We start from the raw sequence: 23,899 nt of genomic DNA on the forward strand, positions 1-23,899 counted from the left end.
TTCTATGTACTTTTGTGGCGCTGAATTTTTGGAACTGACCGTATACGACGGTGTAGCAGGATTTAAGGTTATGAAGATTCTAGAGATGAGTTAGTTACTAAAGCTGCTGTAAAGCAGCGAGATCTAACATGTCAGGCTCCATGAAGCCAAGTGGAGGCGTTCCTAAAGACAGACAACTTTATGTTCTGAACAAGTAATACCCTGTTGAGACCATGCCAAGGAACCAGGTAGCAGAGGACTTATTAAGGGCAGGGAAGTGATCTCTGAAATTATAAACAATATCAGGGCAGTCAAGCATCATGATGTTTTCAAGTGGTATCACTTCCTAAACTTCAGATGATGAAGTCCCCTTTGCCCTCATCTATAATCGTCCACACGGTTGATAGAGGCTGACAATGGCCGTGACTCCACTCTCCAAGGGTGTCTCGGGGAGTTGGGATACACAGAAACTAATTTCCATTTGAAACAGGACAAATATAAGCACCCAACACATTATTATTTTACGGCTTGTCATTATTCTTCCACCATTGCTCTGACAGTAGATGGCATACAGTAGTGAGATTTCAGGGTATAGTCAAAGGGGTCAAACTGTGTTATGTGAACTACATGTTACAATGTACTAAGTCTCCAGCCTAGGCTCCAGGCTCAGCTTGTATGGGCCTCACAGACAAAGGATTAATATTGGCGGCATTTCTGCCTGGATTATCTCCTGATCACCATTATTATTATCAGTATTGCAATACAGATACCATCAGGTTTTTGGGGGGGTTAAATTAGGAGGGTAGCAAGTCAGACTCAGGCAGTATTGCTATGCAGTGGACACCACACAAGGTACCATTGTGTAACATTTATAGCCTGGAGCAAGGGCAAATACTTATAGCTGCCTGCCTGACACAAACACCATCAATGTGCCTATACTAGAGGTCGACCGATTTAAACGGAATGGCCGATTTTAATTAGGGCCGATTTCAAGTTTTCATAACAATCGGTAATCTGTATTTTTTGGGCACCGAAAAAGTCAGGGTATATGCAGCAGTTTGGGCCGCCTGGCTCGTTGCGAACTGTGTGAAGACCATTTATTCCTAACAAAGACCGTAATTCATTTGCCAGAATTGTACATAATTATGACATAACATTGAAGGTTGTGCAATGTAACAGGAATATTTAGACTTACGGATGCCACCCGTTAGATAAAATACGGAACGGTTCTGTATTTCACTGAAAGAATAAATGTTTTTTTTCTTTTTCGAAATGATAGTTTCTGGATTTGACCATATTAATGACCTAAGGCTCATATTTCTGTGTGTTATTATGTTATAATTAAGTCTATGATTTGATAGAGCAGTCCGACTGAGCGGTGGTAGGCAGCAGCAGGCTCGTAAGCATTCATTCAAACAGCACTTTCGTGCTGAAAACAGGTGATTTTGAGTTACTATGACATGACAGTGGTACAGTTTGCTCTAAAACACAGCTGATGAAAGGTTTGTGTGTTCTTAGTGACATGAGGCAGCAGGTAGACTAGTGGTTAGAGCTTTGGACTAGTAAATGAAAGGTTGAAAGATCGAATCCCCGAGCTGACAAGGTAAAAATCTGTTGTTCCGCCCCTGAAGAAGGCAGTTAACCCACTGTTCCTAGGCCGTAATTGAAAAATAATATTTTTTTCTTAATTGACTTGCCTAGTTCAATAAAGGTAAAATAAAAAAAAATAGAAAACGCAACAGATGTGTGTATCCTCTAAGACCGGTCCTGTTATTAGGAGAAGTGGAGCAGCTAGACAATTGGCCTGGTTTCTGTTAGCCCCCTGATACTACCGCCACCACCTCCTCTGGGTGCTGTTACAACATGACCTGTGTCTGGAGGAATGTGCCCACCTCCACCCCACTGCCTCCAGCAGCAGTGTAATCCACCTCCACCCCACAGCCTCCCAGCAGCAGTGTAATCCACCTCCACCCCACAGCCTCCCAGCAGCAGTGTAATCCACCTCCACCCCACAGCCTCCCAGCAGCAGTGTAATCCACCTCCACCCCACAGCCTCCCAGCAGCAGTGTAATCCACCTCCACCCCACAGCCTCCCAGCAGCAGTGTAATCCACCTCCACCCCACAGCCTCCCAGCAGCAGTGTAATCCACCTCCACCCCACAGCCTCCCAGCAGCAGTGTAATCCACCTCCACCCCACAGCCTCCCAGCAGCAGTGTAATCCACCTCCACCCCACAGCCTCCCAGCAGCAGTGTAATCCACCTCCACCCCACTGCCTCCAGCAGCAGTGTAATCCACCTCCACCCCACAGCCTCCCAGCAGCAGTGTAATCCACCTCCACCCCACAGCCTCCCAGCAGCAGTGTAATCCACCTCCACCCCACGGCCTCCCAGCAGCAGTGTAATCCACCTCCACCCCACAGCCTCCCAGCAGCAGTGTAATCCACCTCCACCCCACAGCCTCCCAGCAGCAGTGTAATCCACCTCCACCCCACAGCCTCCCAGCAGCAGTGTAATCCACCTCCACCCCACAGCCTCCCAGCAGCAGTGTAATCCACCTCCACCCCACAGCCTCCCAGCAGCAGTGTAATCCACCTCCACCCCACAGCCTCCCAGCAGCAGTGTAATCCACCTCCACCCCACAGCCTCCCAGCAGCAGTGTAATCCACCTCCACCCCACAGCCTCCCAGCAGCAGTGTAATCCACCTCCAGTGGCTCATTGACATGGTTGCACCTACAGCTCCCCACCCTACCTCTGAAAAGGTAACCGCACACTTGGCTCAGCTCAGAGGGAAACCCACATGCTATTGTGTGGCGCTTATTGTGTGAGAGAAAATAAGCTATTATTACCAATTTTGTTTTTGGGAGTGCCAGGGCAGGTATGATGCCGAGGGGAGGGGGAGAGTTGAGTTGCAAAATTCTGGGAACTTTCAATAAATTCCCTGGTTTCCCAGAACTCCTAGGTGTGTGACTAGGGTTGCACATTTTGGGGAATATTCAGAGGTGGAAACTTTGTTGGAATTAATGGGAATATATGCAAACTAATATTGATACTGACATTGATAATGTTTTTTTTTTATGGAGACAGAAAAATATACCTTTTACCTTATAAGTAACATAATTGCAAATTATTAAATCCTTCCAATATAATTTTTAAAAACTGTTTAGTTACGAATGTAACTTTAAGTGAGTTGACTCTTCTCATGGGATGATTTCACTGAACAACAAAAATAAAGGGAATATTGAATGATCCCCAATGATAAATCACATCTCCCAAAAACGTTTTCAACATACATCTATCTGTAAAATGATTAATCTAGAAACTGAAGGTTTGGTTGTCTTCCTCTCAGGCTTTCATGTCTTCTCCCTGGACCTCCTCAATGTCCACTTCTTGAACATCAGACTCTGAGGCCTCATCTTAAATGTCACTTTCCAACCTTGTTGAGGATGGCTCGATGTCAGGCTCAAAAAGCCTAATTTGCCCGGATGGCTACCAATTTTTCAACCCTTTTATTGGTCAGCCTGTTTCGTGCTTTGGTGTGTGTGTATTCCCAAACACGGACCAGTTGCGCTCTGAGGCGGCTGATGTTGGTGTGATTTGGAGGATGATTGAGGCAACAGGGGAAAGGGCCTCAGATCCACAAAGTCCCTTCCACCAGGTGGCTGATGAGATATGTTGGCACAACTGCCATATTACATCTCCATCCCAAAGCCCTTGCTTGGAAGTGTACTACTCCAGACTGCCAAGAAACTTGCCCTCATCCAGGCCAAGGTGGTGAGACACGGTAGTGTTGACACCATAGGCCTTGTTGATCTCTGCACCAGACAGGATGCTCTTGCCATAATACTTGGGGTCCAACATGTACGCTGCGGTGTGTATGGGCTTCAGGCAGAAGTCTTCGCTTTTTGATGTATTTCAGAACGGCAATTTCCTCTGCTTGGAGCATCAGTGAAGTGGGCAGGGCAGTACGGATTTCTTCTCTTACATCTGCAAGCAGAGTCTAAACATCAGACAGGATGGCATTGTCTCCCTCAATCCGTGCAATGGCTACTGCTATAGGTTTCAGGCTGCTTACCACTCTCCCCCAAAATACATCATCCAGGAGGATCATCTTGATGGGGCTGTCCATATCGGCCGATATGGCCATTTCTTGGAGAGACTCCTTCCCCTCCGGGAGACTGTCAAACATGATGACACCACCCCAACGGGTGTTGCTGGGCAGCTTCAATGTGGTGCTCTTATTCTTCTCACTTTGCTTGGTGAGGTAGATTGCTGCTATAACTTGATGGCCCTCCACATACCTAAAGCATTTCCTTGGCTCTCTTGTAGAGTGTATCCATTGTTTTCAGTGCCATGATGTCCTTGAGGAGCAGATGCAATGCATGAGCAGCACAGCCAATGGGTGTGATGTGAGGGTAGGACTCCTCCACTTTAGACCAAGCAGCCGTCATGTTCACAGCATTGTCTGTCACCAGTGCAAATTCCTTCTGTGGTCCAAGGTCATTGATGACTGCCTTCAGCTCATCTGCAATGTAGAGACCGGTGTGTCTGTTGTCCCTTGTGTCTGCTCTTGTAGAATAGTGGTTGAGGTGTGAAGATGATGTAGTTAATTATTCCCTGCCCACGAACATTCAACCCCCATCAGAGATGGTGCTTGACCTTCACTTGAACTCTGTTGAACTCTACATCCAGCAAATGAGTAGATAAAACATGTCTGGTTGGAGGGATGTATGCTGGGCGAAGAACATTCAGAAATCTCTTCCAATACACATTGCCTGTGAGCATCAGAGGTGGACCAGTTGCACACACAGCTCGAGCAAGACATTCATCAGAATTTCTCTGACACGTTCCTCCATTGAGTCCAAAAAAAACATGAGTTGTTGCTATCGATAAGGTGTCTGATTCATTATTTTCACCTCAAGTAGAAGTAGAGGGACTTTTATCAGAGGTTGCTTTTTGTGAGTGCTGAGGGAACTTTATGCACTTGGCCAGATGATTCTGCATCTTTGTTGCATTCTTTACATATGATTTGGGACAGTATTTGCAAATGTACACAGCTTTTCATTCTACATTAGCTGCAGTGAAATGTCTCCACACATCAGATAGTGTCCGTGGCATTTTTCTGTAAAGATTAGAAGAAAAAAAAGTGAGAGAAAAAAAAATACAATTCCATGTACAGATAAATAGTTAAGCAGTTAGATTAAACAACTCCTTTATAAGACAAATGTTTTAAAATGAAACAGGTGAATTAACACTCCTCTGTTAGAAAGCTAAAACCCACATGGTAGCAAAAACTAAACTAGCAGAAATTAACAAGTTAGAAATTATTTGAACACATTTTGCTGTAGGCTACTATTTACTAGTTAACAAACAATCATGTATGTCATATAAAATATATTCACCCCACCCAGTATTGTAATCAAAACGTACCAGAAAACATGTAGTCCTTGGCTCAGACAGTGTAGTAGTGTGGGCTCAGTAGCATCTCATTAGTGTGCAAGATCTTGAGAATCAGCTGTACATGTGATCGAAGAGTGCACTGCACATGTGATGGAAGAATGCACTGTGCATGCAGAGGGTTGTGAGTCCATTGAATTGAGGATAGTTTAACCAAAATATGCCACAAGACCTAGAATTGCCTTATGTGTATCCCACAAAAAAGGTTCACCGTTATAAGCTAACGTTTTTGATGAATTTGAGCAAAATTCCCCAAATTTCAGGGCTTACCCACGGAAATTCCCGGAAAAATTCTGGAAATTTAATGGAAAGTTTCCGACCCTTTGCAACCCTATGTGTGACATGGCAGATGTTCTCACAAAGACCCTGGACAAACAACAACAGTGCCCTCCGCCTTGTGCGGTACACACAACCTCCTTGGCCTCTGCATCCATTATTGTATCTCAGTAGCATATTATTCCATCCTATCACGGTGTTTACCTTGAGAGCAGGACAGGCTAGAGTAAGTCTGTGTGTCTATGACTACGGTGGCGGCTACGAACCTTGTGGCAGGGCCTTGAGAAAGACTTCACTATTCCTGACTCCTGTGCTCTGATACCAGGCCCCACAGCTTTCTGTCCCAAGTCTCCAAGTACGGCTAGTATCTAATCGACCTTATCTGTTTCCTTGAGTTTGACCCTAGCTGTCTGTGGTCAGAGAACAGTGAGATAAAGTACATGGGTGGGTCTTTGAGTGTTTCTCTATTCAATTCAAGTTCCGTGTTTGTGTACTTTTGTGTCAAGTCAGGTCGTAGAAGTCATTGGCTTCATGCCCCATCAGATTTGTCCTGTAAAAAAAAGATACTAATAATAATAATGATAATAGGTTTAACGTTTCTCAACCTCATAACTAGCTACCAATAAGTAATTTCAGGCTATCAATCAAGTTAGAGTAGCTAGCTTGTCTAACTAACTTAGCTGACATGCCTGCTGGCAAGGTTGGTAGACAAAAAAAAGAAAAAGCAATTACTAAATGTACTGAATAAGACTCACATTCCTTTCAATCTTTTACCCAGAAATGCAGAGAAGCATATTTAGTTTATTTAAAAAATAATAACCTCCAGTCAGGTGGATACAGACAGCTCAAGAGGTAAGCTTTGATATCCATAAAAATAAATGTTTTTTTAATTTTTTTTTTTACATATAATTAAGCATAATGATTATGGCTCTAGATTGCAGAAAAAGCTGTTTCAGGTGTTTTAAAAATGAAAATTCTCCAACTTATGGACAAGGGGACATAGCCCCCATCTGGACCACCCGCCCAGCCATCCTCACGTACTTTGTGCCCCCCTCAGATTTTGGGGGTGCATGACGCCCCTGATAACAGTCCTTAAGCTGCAGATAATCATCTGTGTTTTGATGTACTGCTGCTGTGTGCCTACCTGTCCTACTCCTCTCTGGCCAAGCCTTGAGGCAAACGCACAAATAAGAGGGGGAGGGAGGGACTTAAGGGTTAAAAAAAAGGAAAGCCGAATAGTTTTGCTGCTTAAAAACATGTCGTTCCTCTGTCTTTTCCTCTGCTTCGTGTGCCCGGGGAGATAGGGGAGCTTGGGATGTGATGACCAGTATTAAAAAAAGCTTTTCATCTAGACTCCTGTTACTCATCATAGTTGTTCTGTCTGGATACTGTAGAATAGTAATTTAAAGTGTAGAGATGCATTCACCACCAAATATTTTTTTTAGGGGGGGATGTGCTCAACACCGTGAAACACCTATAATAGGCTTGTCACTAGTTACCACAGCCGCAGAGTCAACATTGGCTATATAGTAAAAATTCATGAAGACAAAATGTAAGGTTAGCAGTGTGTTTTAGGCTTAGGTTTAAAATCGGAATTTAAAATGAGAAATAGTAGAAATAGCCGTGGCTTAGACATAATGGTGCATAAAGATGGAGGAATTCAGATATAACATCTTCCTTTTGAGCACTATCCAGACTTTTTAAACTACGGCGCACAACATGTTCCAATATGCCTGCAGTATAAATCAGCACAATTTACTTTTTCAAATTGACTCTGTCTTGGAGCTAGAATTGGGATCCTGTATACTGTGCTAATGCCAATCCCCCAAAAGTGTAACAGAGCACTGCACAATTTGGCCAATTTAGCAGATGAGGCGTTTGTGGTAAGTACATGGAGGCTGCCATCTTTATGCACCTTCGCCATTATGACTTTGTGGCGGTGGTAACCAGTGACGACCGGGTTATAGACTACCGTGTAGCCGTGGACTTGTCTCAGCCTGCTTGCCGGCTGTCTTCGTGCCTGTGCCTGCCTGCTGCCTGTCTGTCTGCCTGCTGTCTGTCTGTCTGCCTGCTGTCTGCGTGCCTGCATATCGTTTCCTCTGCTTCGTGTGCCCGGGGAGATAGGGGGGCTTGGGAAGTGATGACCAGTATTTAAAAAAGCGTTTCATCTAGACTCCTGTTACTCATCATAGTTGTTCTGTCTGGATACTGTAGAATAGTCATTTCAAGTCTAGAGATGCATTCACCACCAAATAGTTCTTTAGGGGGGGATGTGCTCAACACCGGGAAACACCTATAATTTTTCACTGCAATCTAGGCTAAAGGGTGTGGCTATCACTGAAGTGACAGAGTCCCTTATTTGCATGTGTGTTTATGCACTGTACTGTCTGGCTATTTATTTTAAGTGTCTGTATTGTGTAAACTGGAGGAAACTACTGTTTGTTGGGAGATGATGATGACACATGATTTCTGTCGTTGTACCTTTTTTAATGCAAAGTCTGTAACGCAAGAAGAGGTGCAATTTCCTCTGCAACTGCAACGGTTTCTGCTGCTGCCCATGGTTCATTCAGCACAGAGCCTTGTGAAGAACCTAATTGGTGACAGCAAGAGGTCACTTTTAGGTTAGGAATGAAAATAGTGTCACGTTCGTCGCACTGAGGAGACCAGAATACATACTTTTTAATGAAAACGAAGAACACTAAACAAACTACAAAAACAACAAACCGACCGTGAAGCTATATAAAACTAGTGCAGACACAGGCAACTAGACATAGACAATAACCCACAAAATACCCAAAGAAGATGGCAGCCTAAATATGGTTCCCAATCAGAGACAATGATACACACCTGCTTCTAATTGAGAACCAATCTAGGCAACCATAGACATATAAAACACCTAGATAGTAAACAACCCCAAAAACCTACAAAACCCCTAGACAGTACAAAAAACACATACATCACCCATGTCACACCCTGACCTAACCAAAACAATAAAGAAAACAAAGAATACTCAGGTCAGGGCGTGACAAATAGTGCATCTAGTAATCCCTAGAGTCATGACATAGATGTAGCTGTATGTCCACAAATGTTTGTATACGTGTGTGTCTCTAGGTATGTTTGCTGTGTAATTAATAATAGGCCTGCAGTGTACTGAAGGCCAGATGGAGTGACCGTCCTTTGTGTTGTGTTGCCTGTTATTCAGACAGTCATTGTCCCTGACCCCCCCCCCCCCCATCCATACCCCTGAGCGGAGCTGGAATTCTGTGGGGCAGAATGTGTTGTCCCCCCCCCCCCCCCCCACACTGTGGTCAGAATGTTCTAGAACACTTTAGAACATTCAGTTACCCCCTCACTGTAGCACACCTCAGGACAGCACATTTGGCTTTTTTAACAAGTTTGAATATGACAAATTTATTACAGTTAGACAGTAGTATATTACCTACCCTGACCATGGAACATATTAACTTACCATGACCATTCTACTGGAAAACTCCTGTGAATAACTGATTAAACTGTGGAAAATCTCTCTTCCGGGCTTTGTTTGGAGGTTATTGGCAAATGAGGACCATTTCTTTTGACTGATTTGCATGGCAAAGCAGCCCTGTCCTGATGAAATGGGACATCACTGCACTGCACACTTGACCCTTCTCTCTCTCTCTCTCTCTGTGCTCTGACTCTTGACTGTTTTCTGTGGCCCATCTGACCGTTGCATTTCACAGTGACCTGTTTCTGTCTAGATCTCTCTGCAGAGAGCGTTCGTTTTCCCCAGCCAAGTTTTCAACTGCTGAGCTGTGGATTGTTGGCGCTATCAAAACATATCATGGAGACTAATAGGAATGGCACTTGGAAAAGCTGATGATGTACAGAAGTGAAGTTCAGGCCACTCTGCTTGTCTGTCTGTCTGTCTGTCTGTCTGTCTGTCTGTCTGTCTGCTCCACTCCAACAGTCAAGGTTGCCAGATCCAGGCCTAGACTCTGTCCAGGAGGGGTGAGGTTATGATGGCACACACACAAGAACACACACGCACACCCACAAGAACACACACAAGCCCACCACCTCTCTAAGACCTCCATGAATCCCAGATAACCGTGGCAAGTGTTCTGTTGCTAAACTCCATGCGCGAGCAGCCAGATTCACAGCCTTTGAATTCCATTTATTTGTTCATTGCTATCTTTATTTAATGTTTAAGAATTTATATGGACGTCAAACATCCCATTATAATCCCAGCCTGCCAAATAGTGACCAACTGCAGTGCATCCCTTGTACCCCTTAGCACTGTTTCTAGATGGAGAAATAACATTCCAGTCCACCCAGTCAGGGGTAGTAGTAGTGGGGTATAGGAGGTGTCAGAACTGCTTCAAAGGGTCAAGCACAGTTTGGGGGAATTTAATTGGGATGGCTGAAGCAGATTTTCTCGCCAACAACCAACGAGCAGAGTGGTCACGCTGGTGGTTTCTGATTATCCAGAATGAGTACATTTTTATTTGGTATCTGGGTTAGTTGTTTATGGGACAGCAGACGTTTCAGTCATTTGGGTTGCCATCCGAGCTTGACTACAAGGCGACAACTCACTGAACTGGTTTCTGTCTGAGCTATCAGATAAGACATTTAGCATGTCGTCATGGGACGTGCTCAGTAAATAGGAGTTCAGTTAGATTTAATGGTCCTCCATTATCTTCTGTGCATTTCTGTATCTGGTCTGATAACAACTAACCTCAGTCCATCTCATTCCAAGCAATCCTGCTTTACAACAATAGTTTGCGAAGGCCTGCAAGGAGCTTATATGCTCCACAATAGAGCCTTCGGGCATCATACACAATAACTATATAGCGCTACTGTAACATAGTTTAAAAGAAACGTTTGGGATGTGTGGACTTGTCTGGTGTGAGTTTGTGTGTAGTCTGTTCTGGTCTAGCAGTAGAGACCCTGCAACAAAAAGATGTGTATAGAGTTAACATAGTTAGCCGAGCCTAACTCATTATGAAGGGCTCCTCCCAGACCCCACCCTTCAAATAAAACACCTGCCACAGCCAGTCTCTGAGTTGGTCTTTGATTAATACATATACAGTGCCTTGGGAAAGTATTCAGACCCCTTCACCTTTTCCACATATTGTTACATTACAGCCTTATTCTAAAATTGATTAAATCATTTTTTCATACACAATTTGTGATTGGATAAGATGACACTTATGAGAAGTTATTACATGCTATGATTAGTTATTACATGCTATGAGTAGTTATTACATGCTATGAGTAGTTATTACATGCTATGAGTAGTTATTACATGCTATGAGTAGTTATTACATGCTATGAGTAGTTATTACATGCTATGAATAGTTATTACATGCTATGAATAGTTATTACTTGCTATGACTAGTTATTACATGCTATGAGTAGTTGTTCCATGCTATGAGTAGTTGTTCCATGCTATGAGTAGTTGTTCCATACTATGTGTAGTTATTACATGCTATGAGTACTATAATAACTACTCATAGCTTGGAACCCATGCTATGACTAGTTATTACATGCTATGAGTAGTTATTACATGCTATGAGTACTATAATAACTACTCATAGCTTGGAACCCATGCTATGACTAGTTATTACATGCTATGAGTAGTTATTACATGCTATGAGGAGTTGTTCCATACTATGAGTAGTTGTTCCATGCTATGAGTAGTTGTTCCATGCTATGAGTAGTTATTACATGCTATGTGTAGTTGTTACATGATATGTGTAGTTGTTCCATGCTATGAGTAGTTATTACACGCTATGAGTAGGTATTACACGCTATGCGTAGGTATTACACGCTATGAGAAGGTATTACACGCTATGAGTAGGTATTACACGCTATGAGTAGGTATTACACGCTATGAGTAGGTATTACACGCTATGAGTAGTTGTTACATGCTATGAGTAGAGTAGTTATTCAATGCTATGAGTAGAGTAGTTATTCAATGCTATGAGTAGTTGTTCCATGCTATGACTAGTTATTCAATGCTATGAGTAGTTATTACACGCTATGAGTAGTTGTTACATGCTATGAGTAGAGTTGTTCCACGCTATGAGTCGTTATTCTTATACTGTACACAACGTTGCATAATGGAAGAGGTATTCTGAGTTTATACTATTATACAATACATTCGAAAAGTATTCAGACCCCTTGACTTTTTCCACATTATTATGTTACAGGCTTATTCTAAAATATATATTTTTAAATCCTCTTTAATCTACACACAATACCCAATAATGACAAAGCAACAACTTTTTTTGAATTTTTTACAAATATATTAAAAATAAACAGAAATACCTTATTTACATAAGCGTTCAGACTCTTTGCTATGAGACTCAAAATTGAGCTCAGGTGCATCCTGTTTCCATTGATCATCCTTGAGATGTTTCTACAACTTGATTGGAGTCCACCTGTGGTAAATTCAATTGATTGGACATGATTTGGAAAGGCGCACACCTGTCTATATTGTTGTCTACCTTATTACCCTTTGTGCTGTTGTCTGTGCCCAGTAATGTTTGTACCATGTTTTGCGCTGCTACCATGTTGTCATGTTGTGTTGCTACTATGCTGTGTTGTTATGTGTTGCATTATACACTCAATTAGTATTTGGTAGCGTCGCCTTTATATTGTTTAACTTGGGTCAAATGTTTCGGATAGCCTTCCACAAGCTTCCCACAATAAGTTGGGTGAATTTTGGCCCATTCCTCCTGACAGAGCTGGTGTAACTGAGTCAGGTTTGTAGGCCTCCTTGCTCGCACATGCTTTTTCAGTTCTGCCCACAAATGTTCTATGGGATTGAGGTCAGGGCTTTGTGATGGCCACTCCAATACCTTGACTTTGTTGTCCTTAAGCCATTTTGCCACAACTTTGGAAGTATGCTTGGGGTCATTGTCCATTTGGTAGACCCATTTGCAACCAAGCTTTAACTTCCTGACTGATATCTTGAGATGTTGCTTCAATATATCCACATCATGTTCTTCCCTCATGATGCCATCTATTTTGTGAAGTGCACCAGTCCCTCCTGCAGCAAAGCAGCTCTATTTTTTTTTCATCACACCAGAGGACATTTCTCCAAAAAGTACGATATTTGTCCCCATGTGCAGTTGCAAACCGTAGTCTGACTTATTTTTTCTGGCAGTTTTGGAGCAGTGGCTTCTTCCTTACTTTCAGGTTATGTCGATATCAAACTCGTTTTACTGTGGATATAGATACTCTTGTACCTGTTTCCTCCAGCATCTTCACAAGGTCCTTTTTCTGTTGTTCTGGGATTGATTTGCACTTTTCGCACCAAAGTACGTTCATCTCTAGGAGACAGAACACGTCTCCTTCCTGAGCGGTATGACGGCTGCGTGGTCCCATGGTGTTTATACGTGCGTACTATTGTTTGTACAGATGAACGTGGTACCTTCAGGTGTTTGGAAATTGCTCCCAAAGATGAACCAGACTTGTGGCGGTCTACAATTTTTTTCTGAGGTCTTGGCTGATTTCTTTTGATTTTCCCATGATGTCAAGCAAAGAGGCACTGAGTTTGAAGGTAGGCCTTGAAATACATCCACCGGTACACCTCCAATTGACTCAAAATTATGTCAATTAGCCTGTCAGAAGCTTCTAAAGCCATGACATCCTTATCTGGAATATTCCAAGCTGTTTAAAGGCACAGTCAACTTAGTGTATGTAAACTTCTGAACCACTAGAAATGTGCTACAGTGAATTATAAGTGAAATAATCTGTCTGTAAACAATTGTTGGACAAATTACTTGTGTCATGCACAAAGTAGATGTCCTAACCGACTTGCCAAGACTATAGTTTGTTAACAAGACATTTGTGGAGTGGTTGAAAAACGAGTTTTAATGACTCCAACCTAAGGGTATTTAAACTTCTGACTTCAACTGTATTTAAAAAAATATATATATAAAAAAAAAATCCCAGCCCCCATCCCCACAGGGGACCTTTTGCCTTCTGGTAGGCCGTCATTTGTAAATAAGAATTAGTTCTGATTTGACTTGCCTAGTTACAGTGCCTTGCGAAAGTATTCGGCCCCCTTGAACTTTGCGATCTTTTGCCACATTTCAGGCTTCAAACATAAAGATATAAAACTGTATTTTTTTGTGAAGATTCAACAACAAGTGGGACACAATCATGAAGTGGAACGACATTTATTGGGTATTTCAAACTTTTTTAACAAATCAAAAACAAATTGAAAACAAAATCAAAAAAATTGGGCGTGCAAAATTATTCAGCCCCCTTAAGTTAATACTTTGTAGCGCCACCTTTTGCTGCGATTACAGCTGTAAGTCGCTTGGGGTATGTCTCTATCAGTTTTGCACATCGAGAGACTGAATTTTTTTCCCATTCCTCCTTGCAAAACAGCTCGAGCTCAGTGAGGTTGGATGGAGAGCATTTGTGAACAGCAGTTTTCAGTTCTTTCCACAGATTCTCGATTGGATTCAGGTCTGGACTTTGACTTGGCCATTCTAACACCTGGATATGTTTATTTTTGAACCATTCCATTGTAGATTTTGCTTTATGTTTTGGATCATTGTCTTGTTGGAAGACAAATCTCCGTCCCAGTCTCAGGTCTTTTGCAGACTCCATCAGGTTTTCTTCCAGAATGGTCCTGTATTTGGCTCCATCCATCTTCCCATCAATTTTAACCATCTTCCCTGTCCCTGCTGAAGAAAAGCAGGCCCAAACCATGATGCTGCCACCACCATGTTTGACAGTGGGGATGGTGTGTTCAGGGTGATGAGCTGTGTTGCTTTTACGCCAAACATAACGTTTTGCATTGTTGCCAAAAAGTTCAATGTTGGTTTCATCTGACCAGAGCACCTTCTTCCACATGTTTGGTGTGTCTCCCAGGTGGCTTGTGGCAAACTTTAAACAACACTTTTTATGGATATCTTTAAGAAATGGCTTTCTTCTTGCCACTCTTCCATAAAGGCCAGATTTGTGCAATATACGACTGATTGTTGTCCTATGGACAGAGTCTCCCACCTCAGCTGTAGATCTCTGCAGTTCATCCAGAGTGATCATGGGCCTCTTGGCTGCATCTGTGATCAGTCTTCTCCTTGTATGAGCTGAAAGTTTAGAGGGACAGCCAGGTCTTGGTAGATTTGCAGTGGTCTGATACTCCTTCCATTTCAATATCGCTTGCACAGTGCTCCTTGGGATGTTTAAAGCTTGGGAAATCTTTTTGTATCCAAATCCCGCTTTAAACTTCTTCACAACAGTATCTCGGACCTGCCTGGTGTGTTCCTTGTTCTTCATGATGCTCTCTGCGCTTTTAACGGACCTCTGAGACTATCACAGTGCAGGTGCATTTATACGGAGACTTGATTACACACAGGTGGATTGTATTTATCATCATTAGTCATTTAGGTCAACATTGGATCATTCAGAGATCCTCACTGAACTTCTGGAGAGAGTTTGCTGCACTGAAAGTAAAGGGGCTGAATAATTTTGCACGCCCAATTTTTCAGTTTTTGATTTGTTAAAAAAGTTTGAAATATCCAATAAATGTCGTTCCACTTCATGATTGTGTCCCACTTGTTGTTGATTCTTCACAAAAAAATACAGTTTTATATCTTTATGTTTGAAGCCTGAAATGTGGCAAAAGGTCGCAAAGTTCAAGGGGGCCGAATACTTTCGCAAGGCACTGTAAATAAATAAAATGTCTATATAAAGGTCCCATAGTTGACAGTACATGTCAGAGCACAAACCAAGTCATGAGGTCAAAGGAATCTTCCGCAGAGCTCCGAGACAGGATTGTGTTGAGGCACAGATCTGGGGAAGGGTATCCAAAAATGTCTGCAGCATTTAGGGTCCCCGAGAACAGTGGCCTCCATCTAAATGGAAGAAGTTTGGAACCACCAAGACGATTCCTAGAGCTGTCCTCCTGGCCAAACTGAGCAATCAAGGGCGAAGGGCATTGGAGGTGACCAAGAACCGGATGGTCACTCTAACAGAGCTTCAGAGTTCCTCTGTGGAGATGGGAGAATCTTCCCAGAAGGACAACCATCTCTGCAGCACTCCTTCAATCAGGCCTTTATGGTACAGTGGCCAGACAGAAGCCACTCCTCAGTAAAAGGCACATGACAGCCTGCTTGGAGTTTGCCAAAAGGCACCCAAAGACTATCAGACAATGAGAAACAAGATTCTCTCGTCTGATGAACCCAAGTTTGAACTCTTTGGCAAATCTGGAGGAAACCTGGCTCCATCCCTGCAGTGAAGCATGGTGGTGGCGGCATCATGCGGTTGGGGATGTTTTTCAGCGGCATTAACTGGGAGACTAGTCAGGATCGAGGGAAAGATGAGCGGGGCAAAGTACAGAGAGATCCTTGATGAAAACCTGCTCAGGACATCAGACTGGGGCGAAGGTTCACCCTCCAACAGGACAATGACCAGCAACCTGACAGAGCTTGAGAGGATCTGCAGAGAAGAATGGGAGAAACTCCCCAAATACAGGTGTGCCAAGCTTGTAGCGTCATACCCAAGAAGACTAGAGGCTGTAATCACTGCCAAAGGGGCTTCAACAAAGTACTGAGTAAAGGGTATGAATACTTATGTAAATGTAATATTTCAGTTGTTTATTTTTAATATATCTGCGCAAATGTCTAAAAACCTGTTTTTGCTTCGTCATTATGGGGTTTTGTGTGTAGATTGACGATTAAAAAACAAAATTTTATCAGTTTTTGAATAAGGCTGTAACGTAACAAAATGTGAAAAAATTCAAGGGGTCTGACTACTTTTGGAATGCACTGTGGAGTGTTTGAAGTTGAAAACCCTCCTTCCCTGATAGGTTACCCCCATGTTAAAGCAAGGGATGCACATCAATAGTATTCCTCCACATGCCTCACTCCATCCTAGTGTCACCCAAAGAGAGCTGGGAAGTCTGCAGGAGGTGATCTCTGAGTGAGCTGCTGCGGGCCCTCTCCAGACCTCTGAGACCTCTCTGCCTGACCGCCTGCCTGTCTGACCTGGCTGCCTGCCCGTCACTGTCTCCCCCCTCTACCTCTCTCTCCTCCTGAACAAACCAATTAGTGTTTGATTGAAAGGATCTTCAGCATGGAGAATGGGCTTCTTTAAACCTTGTAAAGTGGCCCCCCTAATCCTTCAAGTACTGCCATAAATCACCTCAGGATTACCACAACTCTGCCACCCAGCCAGCTGCTCCCCGGCCCTGTCATCGAGCAGGGCACCGGGTGGGGTGCCGCCTGTCTCTGTCCCCTGCCCCAGCATGCGAGCTGTTAGCTAGGGCTGGGAATTGCCAGGGATGTCACGATGCAATATTATCACTATACTTAGGTGCCGATTATGTATTGTGATACTCACGATTCTATATGTATTGTGATTCTACATGTATTGTGATTCGATACTGTTATTTTGTGTTTCAATGTTCCAAACATATTGTTCCCCATATGTCTGCTGCAGAGTGAGCCATGAGAGTTTTGATCAGTCATGGAAATAGAAATGCTGAAAACTAATTGTCTCTCTATTTAAAATTGAGTTTTAGTGCAGGTACAGCCAACTAGTGCAAAAATAATATTGTGATATTGTCACTGATACAACATATCGTCAAAGATAATATCCCGATATGTAACTATTGACCCCCCCCCTCCCATCACTACTGTTAAGCTGGACTGAGGTGGGGCACGGCTCCGCCTAATTGACCTCTTGCTCCAGGCCTGAGACTGCAGGGTAGCGTCAGTCCAGATGGGACTGGTCCTGGTCATTTATCCTAAGTCACTGTGTGACACGACTCTGCCCTGGGGAGAGAGATTCTGTCAGACATAGCCTATACCTCATTCACAAGTAACATAGGCTACAGTCCTCATGCTGAAGGCTACAGTTGAAGTCGGAAGTTTACATACACTTAGTTTGGAGTCGCGTTCTAGAGATGAACATACTTCGGTGCGAAAAGAACAAGATCCCAGAACAACAGCAAAGGACCTTGTGAAGATGCTGGAGGAAACAGGTACAAAAGTATCTATATCCACAGTAATTCGAGTTTGATGTCGACATATCCTGAAAGGCAGCTCAGCAAGGAAGAAGCCACTGCTCCAAAACTGCCAGAAAAAAAGTCAGACTATGGTTTGCAACTGCACATGGGGACAAAGATCGTACTTTTTGGAGAAATGTCCTCTGGTCTGATGAAACAAAAATAGAACTGTTTGGCCATAATGACAATCGTTATGTTTAGAGGAAAAAAGCGGAGGCTTGCAAGCCGAAGAACACCATCCCAACCGTGAAGCACGGGGGTGGCAGCATCATGTTATGGGGGTGCTTTGCTGCAGGAGGGACTGGTGCACTTCACAAAATAGATGGCATCGTGAGGTTGGAAAATTATGTGGATATATTGAAGCAACATCTCAAGACATCAGTCAGGAAGTTAAAGCTTTCTCGCAAATGGGTCTTCCAAATGGACAATGACCCCAAGCAAACCTCCAAAGTTGTGGCAAAATGGCTTAAGGACAACAATCTCAAGGTATTGGAGTGGCCATCACAAAGCCCTGACCTCAATCCCATAGAAAATTTGTGGGCAGAACTGAAAAAGCATGTGCGAGCAAGGAGGCCTACAAACTTGACTCAGTTACACCAACTCTGTCAGGAGGAATGGGCCAAAATTCCACAAGCTTATTGTGGGAAGCTTGTGGAAGGCTACCCAAAACGTTTGACCCAAGTTCAACAATTTAAAGGCAATGCTACCAAATACTAATTGAGTGTATGTAAGCTTCTGACCCACTGGGAATGTGATAAAAGAAATGAAAGCTGAAATAAATAATACTATTATTCTGACATTTCACATTCTTAATAAAGTGGTGATCCTAACTGTGAATAACTGAGTTTAAATGTATTTGGCTAAGGTGTATGTAAACTTCCGACTTCAACTGTATGTCACAGTACAGCCTCTAAATATCGGTGTTTCTTTCCAACAGAGCATGACCTATTGCGCCTGTCCATCACAGAGGCCTGTCTGTGTCACATGGCACATCTCACCAGGAGTTCCATGTATCTCACGCACACTAATTCTCTGTCACATGGAGAACCATTTCACTATGTCTTAGAGATAGCGGGAAGCCCACCAGGAATTTTAAGATTGTGAAGCCATGACCTTTTTCTGATAGGATTTGGAGATGCTCTAATCTTTAATACAGTTAACATCACACAGTTTCACAAATGATCTGCTCTTTTACCTCACTGCTTTCTTACCTCATAGCTCATCTGATTTGAATTGCATTGTATTACAATTGTAGTTTATTTTCACAGTTAATTTCTTATGTGTGGGCCTCTAGCTACTAGACTGTAATGCTATATTTTGCCCTAGATCTTACTCACACAGACCAAGACCATGTGACCTAGAATTGAGGTCACCTTGTTTGGAGGCATGTTTAGCATCTTACTCTGCTGCATATGTCTGTGCTGCCTCTGCTACTGTTTAATTCATTGTGTCCCCTTTATCTTCCTGTAACATTATAGGGAACTATTCTCTTCAGACCCCAACACAATTCTGTGCTCGTTCCTGCAATATTGCATCATTGATTTTCTCGGTCTTTCACTTATGTGTCGGTTAGCGTCATTGTGAACCGTTAGCTTGGCTATTCAAGACTGGTCTTCTATTCAGATGGTGTAGTCCCAGGCGACTGACGGACGCCCCGTCAGCAGCCCAGTCAATTAGGTTCAGTTAGAGGCCTAAATAACTCTCTACTACGCTGTCTGTCAACGCAGTAATCCCAACGACCTAATGGCGTAGCTCATCTGTGAAATGAAGTGCTGCATAGCGGAGCTCAGGTCCCCATGATTCACTGGCATCAGTCTCAGTCTGAGGGGTGATTCAGACATTTTAATGGCTGTATAAGACTACATAAGTGTTTTTCTCCAACAAAATTGCATCCCCCCAAAATATTTATTTTGCTGACAGTATTGGATTATTGAACATGGAATAGGTTATTACAAAGCAATGAATGACTTCACACCTGCCTGCCAGTCCCTATGAGCTGGTTTCTGATTTGGTTTACCCTCGCATCAACCCGCCCTCCTCTGCTCTCCAGATGATTGGTTTAACATCAACCCACCCTCCTCTGCTCTCCAGATGATTGGTTTAACATCAACCCACCCTCCTCTGCTCTCCAGATGATTGGTTTAACATCAACCCGCCCTCCTCTGCTCTCCAGATGATTGGTTTAACATCAACCTGCCCTCCTCTCCTCTCCAGATGAGCGTGAAGCGGTGCAGAAGAAGACCTTTACTAAGTGGGTGAACTCTCACCTGGGCCGTGTGACGTGCCGCATCGGGGACCTGTACACTGACCTGAGAGATGGACGCATGCTCATCCGCCTGCTGGAGGTGCTGTCAGGAGAACAGCTGGTCAGTATCTCAGAATACCTCTATCTGTCCTCCTAACCCTGACCCTAACCTTAACCCTGACCGATCACTCATGGCTCACCTTGTTTGTCCTGAACTAACCCTCTCTCATTCCTGTATTCTCTTGTCCTCTCTCGTTGTTTTTCCCTCGCTGTGCTCCATTCTGCTTAACATGAAATCTATTTTCATTCTTATACCCTCTTCCTCTCCCTCTCTGTTTTTCATGTCACTTTCCATCACTCTCTCACACCATCCTGAATTTCCCCCTTCTCTCCTCCTTCTCTCCCCCTTCTCTCTCTTGTCTCTGTCCAGCCGAAGCCCACTAAGGGGCGTATGCGTATCCACTGCCTGGAGAACGTGGACAAGGCCCTGCAGTTCCTCAAGGAGCAGAAGGTCCACCTGGAGAACATGGGCTCCCACGACATCGTGGACGGGAACCACCGCCTCACCCTGGGTCTCATCTGGACCATCATCCTCCGCTTCCAGGTACCGTGTGACTCCTTGTAATGTTCTGTACAATGCCTTTCTATGGGCCTTCCTAGAGAGTAGATGGCGCAAGTGAATATTACACATCCCAGCCCACTTGTGTCCCGTTCACCACCCTCACCTGGGTCAACCCCACCCTGCCTAGTTCACAACTAATGGGAATGGAAGCAATTACCTCTGTTCCGTGGTTTTCTGAGGCCACTTTGGTTTCAGAGAATGTTAATATTCTAACGAGATTTCAGTGTTCTTTTTTCCCCTCATCTTCTTTTCATGACAATTACATATTCTCCTGTTTGACGGATGTGCTTCATCATCAAACTTAACAAAGAGCTGTATGTAAGACCGATGATTTCAGTGAGGTCCTAATGAGAGAGAGAGAAATATGTAGGCAGTGTGTCTGACTGAGAGGGTGCTCTGCTTAACAGATTCAGGACATCAGTGTGGAGACTGAGGGTAACAAGGAGAGGAAGTCAGCCAAGGAGGCTCTGCTGCTCTGGTGCCAGATGAAGACCGCTGGGTGAGAAGGGAGAGAGGGAGAGATTCTAGGATGTGTCCAGTAATGTGAATGTATGATGAAGATTTGTGAAATGCTGAGTTATTTTATTTTAATAATTTCCAGTGTTGGTCGACACCAAAAGAGCCTGGGTACTGAGTTGATGATTAATGAGCAATTACCTTGACTCTGCAGGTACCCCAACGTCAACGTTCACAACTTTACCACCAGCTGGAGAGATGGCTTGGCGTTCAACGCCATCGTGCACAAACACAGGTCAATTACCTTCTCCCTTTGTCCATGTTGCCTGTCACACTATGAAATAAGTTAGTCACTCATGTTAACTGTAGGCCCTGACATTGTCCTTCACCTGGCACTCTGTCCGTGTGAAGTGATATATTTATTCTGTCCGTGACTAGATGTCCAGTACCTTGGCCTGTTGTCCTTGCAGTGCCGTTGAGGAATAGGCCTGGTGACAGGGGGTCTGTATCCCCATAAATGGATGAAAATAAAATAGGAGTTAGTTGACCTAGATAACGAATAAAACCAACTCGTTTTGCATGCAAGGCCATGCCTGGTGACTCACCACTGCCATCTGCTGGTGACTCCTACTGCATTACGGTGGGACTAAGACCCCTAGAGTGTGATTTTTAACATGACAAGTACTGTAACAAATGGAGGCCCATGGATGATGCTCATCAGTTAAGTACTGGCACATTTGAATGTATGCCTGCAGCTAGTGTATATTGCTCACTTGAGACTCAAAGTACGAGTAGTTGGAAATGTGGACTGAATGAGCTACAAGGCAATCATGTGCATTCTGTCGCTGCCATTTTCCTTATCTGATTAGAATGGAGTCGATCTGAATAAATGGAACAATGTTGAAGTTGACTTTGCCTACACATCTTAGTGTCTCACCATACAAAATCATGGTCACGTGTTGATGAACTCAACATGTAGTGGTTAGGATGCTGTTTTTACGCCTTATATATGAGATTCCTTTCATTAAAAGCAACACCTGTGTTCCCCTACCTGTCCAGACCGGACGTGATTGAGTTTGACACCCTGAAGCGGTCCAACGCCCACTATAACCTCCAGAATGCCTTCAACACAGCAGAGAATAAGCTAGGCCTCACCAAACTCCTCGACCCAGAAGGTGAGTCAGGGAGGTCAGAGCTCAGACTGGACAAGTGTCGGAATTGTATGTGGTCTCTGCCCTCGCCCTCTGGCTAGTTGTCACCAACACAGTGCTCCTGTCATATACCAGGCGAGCTGGATGGGGTGTGGGAGGAAGAAGGGAGGAGGATTACTGGAATGAATTACAACTTAAGTGAGAATAGGGTCTATGTGGCCAGGCTGGCCATGGGGCAGGGCTTAATGATGCCCTCTGACATCACAGAGGAAGTCCATACATGGTGAGGGGTTGGCAACGCTCTGGGGCCATCAATCAGGGCACATTTAGAGACAAGCACCATGTGTGTTTAAGTTGAATTGACTGGGTTAAGATGGGAGACAGTTTGTGTGTGTGTGTGTGTGTGTGTGTGTGTGTGTGTGCGACTGGGATTGGAAGTTTGTGTGTGCATGTTTGTGTCAGTGTGTGTCTGACTGTGTGGGTAGTATGTGGAGAGAAGATGAGAATCAAATGTCTCTCTTTCCAGATGTCAACGTTGACCAGCCAGATGAGAAGTCCATCATCACCTATGTGGCCACCTACTACCACTACTTCTCCAAGATGAAGGCCCTGGCTGTGGAGGGCAAGAGGGTTGGCAAGGTGGGGTGCAACGGCTGTTTAACTTTTTATGTGTGTGTGTGCGTGCGTACGTGCATGTCTTCCTGTCACTGTCTTTGGAGCTTGTCTAACCCCTCTCTTTCTCCCTCCCTTCCTCCCAGGTGCTGGACTATGCCATTGAGGCTGACCAGCTGGTAGGGAACTATGAGAGCCTGGCTTCAGAGCTGCTGCAGTGGATTGAGCAGACCATCCTGACTCTGAATGACCGGCAGCTGGCCAACTCCCTAAACGGTGTGCAGAACCAGCTGCAGGCCTTCAACACCTACCGCACAGTGGAGAAACCCCCAAAGTACGACAAGGAGACACGCTGGGGGGAAATTTAGAATTTAACAGGAGTGATGTTCTAGCAGGTTGGAATCATAACTGCGCATATTCCATGTTCGGTATCTTACCTGGCTGTGTTGGTTTTCCTCAGGTTCACAGAGAAAGGCAACCTGGAGGTGCTGCTGTTCACCATTCAGAGCAAGATGAGAGCCAACAACCAGAAGGTGTACATTCCCAGGGAGGGAAAGCTCATCTCTGACATCAACAAGGTATCACCCATAGGGCTGCAGTTACTCGCTGTTTAAATGCATTACTTGTCCTGAGTGGAGCTTCAATAAACAACAGTTAACCCTGCAGGTGTTTAAAATCATGAATAACACCCCTGGTTTAATTAAGGGACCTCTCTGACTAGCTGTGTTCTGATTGGCTCTGCAGGCGTGGGAGCGTCTGGAGAAGGCAGAGCACGAGCGGGAGCTGGCGCTGAGGAACGAGCTGATTCGACAGGAGAAGCTGGAGATGCTTGCTGCTCGCTTCGACCGCAAGGCCGCCATGAGGGAGACCTGGCTGAGCGAGAACCAGCGGCTCGTCTCTCAGGTAACACCCCTGGCTGAGACCTGATAATGTTTTCACAATGAGGAGGAGGGTGGTTATATTTGTCTCCCAGGTGTCCCCAGACCAGAGATATCAGTAATCATAAGTGATGGTTGTGATTACATTATTTTGACGAGACATGTTTACTGCAGACCAGCCAGTCTAATTATCTAGTAATGTGGAGGGGAGTGA

At 44.1% G+C, this 23,899-nt stretch overlaps 1 protein-coding gene across 7 annotated transcripts in view; it reads left to right on the forward strand.

The window, feature by feature from the left end:
* LOC110510012 (spectrin beta chain, non-erythrocytic 1) overlaps positions 1-23,899 on the forward strand; it is a 101,207-nt gene that overhangs the window by 44,564 nt on the left and 32,744 nt on the right. For all 7 annotated transcript variants that reach the window (XM_036968353.2, XM_036968355.2, XM_036968357.2 and 4 more), the window contains 9 exons: positions 19,936-20,087; positions 20,397-20,570; positions 20,996-21,087; positions 21,259-21,339; positions 22,104-22,219; positions 22,722-22,834; positions 22,954-23,141; positions 23,268-23,385; positions 23,552-23,710. In XM_036968353.2, coding sequence (XP_036824248.2) covers positions 19,936-20,087; positions 20,397-20,570; positions 20,996-21,087; positions 21,259-21,339; positions 22,104-22,219; positions 22,722-22,834; positions 22,954-23,141; positions 23,268-23,385; positions 23,552-23,710 — 1,193 coding nt within the window. The remainder of the gene's footprint in view (positions 1-19,935; positions 20,088-20,396; positions 20,571-20,995; positions 21,088-21,258; positions 21,340-22,103; positions 22,220-22,721; positions 22,835-22,953; positions 23,142-23,267; positions 23,386-23,551; positions 23,711-23,899) is intronic.

Source organism: Oncorhynchus mykiss, chromosome 29, assembly GCF_057628025.1.
Source record: "Oncorhynchus mykiss isolate SJ-2025 chromosome 29, ASM5762802v1, whole genome shotgun sequence".
NCBI lineage: Eukaryota > Metazoa > Chordata > Actinopteri > Salmoniformes > Salmonidae > Oncorhynchus > Oncorhynchus mykiss.